Below are 9,099 nucleotides of genomic sequence, written 5' to 3'. Positions count from 1 at the left end.
TTTGTTGTCACACATCGTGTTTCTGAATGAACGCCTTCATTTCCTCCCAACTTTGTTTGCGGACTTTAATCTGCTGCCGTCTCTTGTCAAAGTGTTAGCGTGGGCGATCTGCGCACAGCTCAGACCCTGAGCCTGCGTTCACCTCTACTGTGTGAGAGGCAGTGGACACCTGTGCACATTACCTGACTGGCTGCTCGGGTTTGCTCTGGAGCGGCGCTCTGAGTGACAGCAGTCAGTGAAGTGATTACTTGTGGGGAGCACCAGGGTTCGACTCTGGGTCCGTTACTGTTTTCAGTTCCTGGATTGTTCGTAACGTTCTCGTGTTAAATACACATGAAACACGCAGGAAAGACATAAAGAAATCAGAGGATGATTTCACATTCTGATCTAAAGTGATCAGCAGCAAGATCTTTTAATTCAGTATAGAAAACACACTCATGCTGGTTTCTCCAGCCAGCTGGACTAACTAGAAAACATGAATGTGAATATTTCTCCTGTTCTGGTTACCAGCACCTTTAAATGAACTAAACTGATACTGAGAATCAGACGATCTGCCTCACTGTCCTCTTTTAAATCACTATAAAGTCTCATTTTTATAGATTCACTTTTGTTTTATACGGCCTTTAATTTAAATATTTAAGTAAGCAAACTTGTTTTCCAATCAAAACTTTCATACTTTTTGATTTTTTTCAGCTTTCTCATCTAATCGCGGGAGGTGACGGGTTCCAAGCCCAGTCCAGTGACCTACATTCAGACCGGATCCCACAGCGTGCAGGCCCGACCTCAGCCTGCAGGCGACTGCTGCTGTCAGTCCCTGTAAACAAGTCGACAGCCGGTTTTCAACAGGAGGCTGAGTGCCTTCACCATCTGTGTGAGGCTCTGTGTTCACTTTTACATGAATCCTCCAGCTTTACAACTAAATTTTACAAATCAAGTGTAACTTAAAATGTTAAACTACATTATGGATCCAGACAGGAGCAGACATCTTTATAACCCATGAGGTGGAATCTCCTAATGAGCCTCCAGAGACAGAAACTATGAAAGCTAAAGTCTGAGCGTCGCCGGCGGCGTCTGAGCTGCTGTTAGATTGTGTCTGAAGCCAAAGTCAAATCACAGCTCGGCTGCTGCAGCTCACAGGCCCCGTCAGGCCCCGTCAGGCCCCGTCAGGCCTGTGAGCTGCTTCTCTTCTCCAAATAAAACCTGCTCAGTGTCACACCTGGACTGTAATGGACACACAGCGACGTACCTTTGAAAGCGGCGAAAAATCCCCCAGAAGATCCAGATGGTTAATAAGGGTTAGTCCTGCTGTCACACAAACACCACCACGGACACACACACACTGAGCAAGGCAGGCCGAGTGGGGCATGTGGTCAGAAATAGAGTGACACACGGTGATAAGCAGCACGGCAGGCCTGACAGACGATTCCTCTATAAATATCTGCAGGGGGGGAGGAGGGGGGAGGAGGGGGAGGACACAACCCTGTTTGTAGAGCTGCTGAATACCAAAGCACAGAGGACAAGTGAGAAGCTAATGGACTAGAAAGAGAATCACAATCCAAGATGAATCTGTTGTTTTAACATGATCATCTTTGTCTGAGTTTCTAAAGGTGTGTGTGTGTGTGTGTGTGTGTGTGTGTTTGGAGGGGAGGGGGGGGTGAATGGACGGCGGCTGCTCAGACAGGGGACATGAGTGCACATGTGCAGACCTGCACCACATCAGCTGTCCAGTTTGACTGACAGCTCCAGCTGGAGGAGGAGGAGGCGCCTCCTGGTTTCTGTGTGTGTGTGTGTGTGTGTGTGTGTGTGTGTGTGTGGGGGGGGGGGGGGGGGGGGGGGGGGGGGGGGTCTGCTAGAAATGTGTTTCTATCCTAATAATGTCCAGCATTTAAAGAGACAGAAAAGTCAACAGAACTCTGGTGTCCATCAGCCATGTGAGCTGCTGCGTGGATGGAAACGTCAGCTTGAAGTTTTCTACAGATGTTTATGAGCCCTGAAAACTGGTGATCTTCATCACTTCTTCACTCACTTTGTGAGGGGCGGCAGCCGAGGCTCAGGATGGAGGACCAGGTCTGCACGTCGGTGGTGAAGAAAGGAGCTCTGCATCAGCAAACCAAAGCGGCCGGGGGAGCGTCCAGGTCCAGCTGCCGTCTCTCTGGTTTGGAGTCAAACAAGCCGAGATGCTCATTTCATGTCACGTTTAAAAGGCGCATCAACACTTGAAGTACGGATTCTCATTTCAGCCAAGAAAAACAAGGATCTGAGGAAAGCCTGACATGATGACACGTTCTGATCACATCCAGATCGGCTTGTTGGTGAAAGCTAGCTTGGCAGCTGATCTTCACACTTCATCTGATTGGATTCTACAATAATGTTGGAGTTTGGTGAGTCACATGACACAAACTAGCGAATAAACTCTGCTGGGTTAACGTTAGCCGCTGCAGTTAGCCTCCTTTAGACAGAACTACAGTGGTGGTACATTAATGTGCTGCAAGGTGTCCTGTCACGTAGTGGAAGAAGTACACAGATCTTCTACTTAAGTAGTAATAAAACCACAGTGTAGAAATACTCTGAAATACCACATTTAAACTCTACTAAAGTAAAAGTACAAAAACAGTAGCAGCAAAATATGTCAAATATCAAGCAGGTTTTAATGTTTGGTGTATTTTACAAGAAACAATTCGGTATATAATTTAATTCATTTTTCGACCTGCAGTCCTACTTAAACAAGATTAAGTGGGTGTAGATTGTGTGAACAGCGCGAAGGGGGTTAAAGTATCTCACTTTACAGTTCTGTACTGAAGAACTGCAACCAATCAGAACCTTGAACACTAAGTTGGCACCAAGCAAAGCAAATGTGACAGAAGGCAACACGGAAAAAGGATTTTTATTCATGAACTGTTTTTACAAGCAGTCCAACACGCAACTTCCTATCTGTCTCAAAAAAAAAAAAAATCATTGAAATAAAATAAACTTAATAATCATTGAATAATATTATCAATTATATATCAGTATTATCATAACCTTAATGGCAATAATAACCCAAAGCCAGTAGTATTTGTGTGTTTGTCTGTGGCATATGAAAAACAAAAACAGAGTTTCTGATGGGTGTAAACCAGAGGAGTTTCTACAGCGAGCTCTCAGCTGAGGGCTCGTCCACGTGGAGGACACGGCGCCACAGAGCTCCCCTCGCACGCAATAAATATGAAAGAGCAAAGAGTCCTGTATTCAAACAAAAATAATCATCTGGAACTCGCAGGTACAATATCTAAAGTCTTTATGTGCAAGATTTGAGCTGAAGTCTTCACCACAAACAATTATACTCACATCAAACCCCGACCTCCCCCGAACAGTATCATTTTGTTTTCTACATTAAATCTTTTAAATAAACCTAGAGCATTTTGTCATTTCATATACACATATATTTATATATACTTTGAGTTTTTTCCTATATGCCTTCCTTTTTAAATTGTCTTGTGTTGAACGTGTTTGAATGACAAACAAAAAGCGATAACAAAGCAAACGTATGCCCACACACTTGCGTGACTGACGTACAGCGTGAAAGGAAACTTTATCAGAGAGCAGAAGAGCCGGATGGTTTGTCAAGCGTCCCCATGGCAACGTGGTGGAAAGCCACACCCACACTCACACACACTCACACACCTGCTCTGGAAAAAAAAACGTTTGGTCACAGTTTGAACCCTTCAAAGACTCCACTGTAGTTTATCCTTCCTGACACTGAGGGGACACGATCCACACAGTCACACTGAGGGGACACGGTCCACATAGTCACACTGTGGGGACACGGTCCACGTAGTCACACTGAGGGGACACGGTCCACACAGTCACACTGAGGGGACACGGTCCACGTAGTCACACTGAGGGGACACGGTCCACATAGTCACACTGTGGGGACTCTGCTTCCTTTTGGGCTCAAGTCTCCATGATGTAAAAAAATTAAAGTTCAGGGTGAAACTTGGTTTAAGGTTAAGTTGATGTTAGGCTTTAGGTTACGGTTAAGATATGGTCAAGGAGGGTGTGCAGGAAATGAGCGTGTGTCTATTTAAGGTCCCCAAAAGTGATGGAAACAAGAATCTGTGTGTGTGCGTGTGTGTGTTTTATTTTTTTAAATCTTGGTTGTTGCCGAGTCCACGGTGAGAAGGGTCATAAGTTCAGAAAAGGAGGCTTCCCATTGGTTCCACTCAATCAGCAACAGTTATTTGGCACATACAACTATTAAGTAACACATTGGGCTAAAAGGTGCAACAACGTACATTTCAATGAAAACAATAAAAACCATTTTGGTTTACAAAAATAAAAGACACCTTGAGAGGTGACAAAGTTTCTCTATAAGACGATCATTTCTCCCCCTGACTGGTAAAGGCTACAAAGAACAAATAAAAAATAAATCACAATGCACCCCTAATCAACCCTTTTTCTACTGCAGGTCACACATCACAGCTGTGGAAATGCATGGACATCACAGACGAGGACACTGTACTGCATGGAAAATAAAAACCCTGAAATTAATGAAAGCATCCAACGACAGTCCGGTTCCCCCAGCTTCTCCGCTGCGCGTTTTTAACACTGCGACTGTGCGCGTTTCCCTCCCTTCCGTTACGCGAACCTCGTCGAGGTTGGTGACAACGTGAACCGCAAAAGTTTGGATTAACAAACAAAAAAAAAAGAAAAGAAAAAGTTTCACCTCATCCGAACTGTGTCACATTTAAAAAAAAACAAAACATAATCGTAAAGGAGGAAAACTCCACCCTGAAAGTCATTCTGACGTTTGGGACATCTGGTCAAATAAAACAAGACCCATGAACGCATCACCTCGGGAAATTACAGACAGACGTTTCTTGGCCATTTGTCTTTGATAACCCCTGCAGCCCTGCTCGACATAACGAAACCTCTGGAACGCCTCAGACGCCAGAGAGGTGAATCCCGTACGTATTCCTGTTTCCTTTTATGCATTTTGATTTGGACTTTTTCCAAAAAAACCAAAACAAAAAAGTTTTTACACTCGCTTCATGTGGTTCATTTGACCCTTTTTTTGGAAAAAGTTAATGTGCTCAAACAGGAGATGGAGACACTTTTTCCAAAGGCGCTGTAACGTAGCTAACGCACGTGTGCGATCAGTCGTTTCCGCTCCGACTCGTAAATGATTCCTACGCGTCCTCGTCGAAGGTCCGAGCTGTCGTTTCTTCTTCTTCTTCTTCTTTGTGGTTTATTACAACTGGTTTTGCCCCCTGAACTACTCTGTTTACCACAGCCATGCATACTGCAGCCTATACCGCCATCTTCTGATGAAATTAAGCTTTGCATAAGCTGGTTTAAAAACAAGTTGCTGGAAACTTGCCTAATTTGCATTTTCTTTTTATTGTGACTTTTCAAAAGTTCTCCTGACGATCACAAGTAAACGTGGCTTGTGACAGCTCTGTTTGGCGTATTTCAGGGTGGATTTTTCCTTTAATTAGCTTCAGCTCTTCACAATGAAGTTAGCGAAAGCTGCGAGACGTCAGTCCTCCGCAGACGTACGCACAAACAAAGAGCGCGACACTTTGGCCCCTGAAGAGGTTCCTCGCCTCCACAAACGGACACAGCTCAACTGAGGTAATGCAGCGCTGCGAGTGACTGAAAGCTGTCAGACTCCTGCCTGACCACACCCATCCGGCCCCCCGGCTTCCTCCTCCTCCTCGTCTTCTTCCCTCTTTCCCAGAAAGTCAGGACAGATTCACAAACAGAGAAGTCCCCGATAATGCAAACACTAAAACACTGGAGATGCACAGAGAAAGGGTTTCTTATATACATTCCCCCCCCCCCCCCCCCCCCCCCCATTTCATACACAATAGTTACACCGTTGTCCTTGGTCAGGGATCCCCCAGGTATACCAGTCTTCATGGTTCCCATGGCAACCGGCTGCTGTTTGTCAGCCAATGGAATCTCAGTCTCTATGGTAACTGGCTGTACAAGAGCCAATCTGAAAGAGTCTGTGCTTCCTGTACTTCCTGTTTTCTGCATTGGAATGATCAACCACCACCTCCGCCCACAAACAACCTCCGCCTCTGTGTGTCCGCGGGCGACGTCTGCCACCGAGCAGGTCCTCCTGGGTGCTCAGGTGACTCGAGTAAATATTGATGTTGGCACTTTACGCACTTCAGTAACGGAGGGAGGAATGGTTTGAGGGGGAGATGACGAGAAGCAGCCCAGCGGCCTTTTCTGTTATACATTCCCCCACTAAAGCCTGGTCTCGCTTTCATCACGTCTGAGACAGAGACAGACAGGAGGAATGTCCCTCAGCCGGACACGTCTTCAGCTCTGTGAGGAGTCCGTCACGCTGTTCCAACAAGAGAGGGGTCCCCCTCCAGATTCACCTGATTCAAACAGAGCGAGGCGGTGGGAGGGTGGAGGAGGAGAGACAGGAAGGGGAGGAGGAGGAGGACAGAGAAAAAGAAGACAGATGGGGACAGGAGAGGACTGGACGCCAGTCCTCGACACATTCATGCAGAGGTTCTTCACATGCTGAGTCCTCCCGAATGTTTCTCTCCTCTTCCCTCTCAGTGAACTGGCGAGGTCCCATGGCAGACAAAAACAAAAACTGTGATTGGTCGTCATGGTGTGTGTGTGTGTGTGTGTGTGTGTGTGTGTAATAACAGGCTGGTGGGGGTGGTCCAAACACACACTGCGAGGTCTTGTGGGTGGGCAGCAGGAAGGTGTCTTGGCAAAAGTCTTGCAGCTGATGAGGAAGGGGGATGGTGTGTGTGTGTGTGTTTGTGTGTATCAAGGTGTGTGTGCATGTACATATATACACACACTCATATATATATGTGTGTGTGTGTGTGTGTGAGTGTGTGTGTATTCACAGGCCATTGCTATTGCGGTGTGTGAGAGGAGGTTTGGAGAGCTCCACCACTCCGGCCCGGCCCTTCCCGATCACTTTGGGGGCGCGGCGCAGCAGCTTCTGGGCTTCTGTGAACGCTTCGGTCAGCTCTTTCTTCCACTGCACGAACTCCGGGTCGCTCTGCAGACAGAGCAAAAACATGAAAGCATCAGCTCTTCGTGTCCAATAAAAATAAAAAAGCCACAACGTGGTGTGGTGGTCCTACCTCACACTGCAGCACAAACTGCTTCGCTCCTTTGAGGCGCAGCAGGATGCATTTCTTGTCTTTAATCTGCGTCTCCTCGACCGTCACAATCTGCTCCATTGTCAGCAGGTTTTGCTGTGGATAAAACCAACCGATCACATACGAGCAAACGTGAAGCCCACCGATCAGAAAGCAGAAAACGATGCCACAAGCCTGAGCTGCACTACGGCCCCAAAGTTGCTCACAGGTACTGCAGAGCTGCAGAGGTGACACTCAGAAGAGTAAAACGTTGTGGTGGCGTCGGGTGACGCCACAGCAGGATCTCCGCTCCCTTAAATTTACAGTGTTATGGAGCAGGGACTGTGGGCCACCTTCAGTCAAGGGTAACTTCAAGCACGACTCTGCAAACTTAGATTTGATCCCGACAAGTGGCCAAAAATCTAAACTCCGTCTCTTTTTCATGGTAACCACATCACATCCATACAGGATAAGAAGTATACTGCGGTTACAAAATACATCACATATATATGTATTTTGTAAGCACACTCATAACTGTAGTCTGCATCAGCTTGGTTTAGTATTAGTAGTAAAGTTTAGTTTAGTAAAATCAGAACATCTCTGAAAGGAGACCACAAACACTAACGCTCTGAGTTCCTGCACTTGAACGCCTCCTCCTGTTGCTCAGCTATCAGGGGCAGCTCGAGGAGAAGCAGGACTACAGCAGGAGGAGGAGGAGGTCTACAGCTCTAAACATCTTGTGGACAAGACAGCGGGGACGCTGGGGACACAGCAGGGACCTGGACCTTGTGGTAACACTCACCCCTTCTTTCTGCTTTTTTAACTGTTTTAGCCACTTCTCCGTCAGTGTGGAGTCAGGACAGACAGACAGACAGACAGACAGCGTTCATACACTGACAGACAGCAGCAGAACGACCTCTCTTCAGGACAGACGGACGTGGACAGCGATGACACATGCATGCCGTGAGGCGGACTCACCCGTGACTCGCCCTCCCCCCTCCACTCCACACGGTTGGGGAACAGATAGAAGTATCGGCGCTGCCACTGGGTCAGGAACGGGTTCCCCAGCTTCAGCATGTAGCCGTGCATTATACAGTCCTTTCCCAGGGCGTAGTCTGCACCGGACACAAACAGGGTTAGAACACAGGCCTCTGGATTCTCACAGCGTTTCTGTATTTGTCACCCGGCGTTACGGTTTTCAAAGCGATCGTCATTACCCTCCTCGTGGCCCAGCTGCTTGTTCTTCGCCCTCTTGCGAGCCTCGTTCTTGTCCGTGTCCGAGTTGACCGCCTCATAAACCGTCTCCGCCACCTCCTGCTGCCAGCGCTCCGATATGACCAGAGGGAAGTTCTTGTACAGCTCCTGGTCGCTGTCCAGCAACTACAGGACGGACAGACAGGGAGAGAAGAGGTGCAGCACGTTAATGAGGCTCCCGGAGGACGCCGGCAGGGTTGGAATCCACAGTTTGGACTGGGACACCGACACTCATTCAGGCTGCTTTTCACATCTCGCTTTCACTATGCAGATGTGCGTGACTTACACGACGAGGAAGGCTGACTGGTGAGTCAAAAAACAGTGGGGGAGGGGAAAGCTGTCTCTTTCCACCTTGATGAAACATTAAAACCAACATTTTCGTTTTCACCACACTGGAGTTAAAATTCGGAATCTGCCGAATCAGAATGAATCTCAGAGGACACAAAGACACCAGCAGGTCCACATGAAGACACCAGCAGGTCCACATGAAGACACCAGCGGGTCCACATGATGACACAACTGTCACAGTTTGATTTTACGGCTCACATACACTCTAGTGCCAGTGTAGTATCTGTTCTTATCAGTTTAATATCTGATACGTCCTCTATAAGGGGACAGCATATTAAATGGATTTTTAGCACTGGGAGCTGAAAAAGGGCCTTGCTCCGTTCGCTCCACGCATCAACCTGGTGTTGCAGCGCTGCCGGGAACGGAATATGGGGGCGGCCGTGGCCCAGAGGTTGGA

General features: G+C 47.4%; 1 protein-coding gene and 1 pseudogene across 2 annotated transcripts in view; one reads left to right on the top strand and one right to left on the bottom strand.

Annotated features, from left to right (window-relative positions):
* Positions 1 to 5,824: 5,824 nt before the first annotated feature.
* The window catches only part of grk3 (G protein-coupled receptor kinase 3), a 45,448-nt gene continuing 42,173 nt past the window's right edge, over positions 5,825 to 9,099 (bottom strand). For both annotated transcript variants that reach the window (XM_046375541.1, XM_046375542.1), the window contains exons 18-21: positions 8,318 to 8,480; positions 8,079 to 8,215; positions 7,104 to 7,217; positions 5,825 to 7,018 (exon numbers count right to left, since the gene is read on the bottom strand). In XM_046375541.1, coding sequence (XP_046231497.1) covers positions 6,857 to 7,018; positions 7,104 to 7,217; positions 8,079 to 8,215; positions 8,318 to 8,480 — 576 coding nt within the window. In that variant the 3' untranslated portion in view covers positions 5,825 to 6,856. The remainder of the gene's footprint in view (positions 7,019 to 7,103; positions 7,218 to 8,078; positions 8,216 to 8,317; positions 8,481 to 9,099) is intronic.
* On the top strand, positions 8,899 to 9,077 carry LOC124052185 (annotated as a pseudogene).

This window comes from Scatophagus argus, chromosome 20 (assembly GCF_020382885.2).
Source record: "Scatophagus argus isolate fScaArg1 chromosome 20, fScaArg1.pri, whole genome shotgun sequence".
NCBI classification, from domain to species: Eukaryota; Metazoa; Chordata; class Actinopteri; family Scatophagidae; genus Scatophagus; species Scatophagus argus.
Note: the sequence above shows the minus strand (reverse complement) of the source record. Positions and strands in the feature narration are given on the sequence as shown.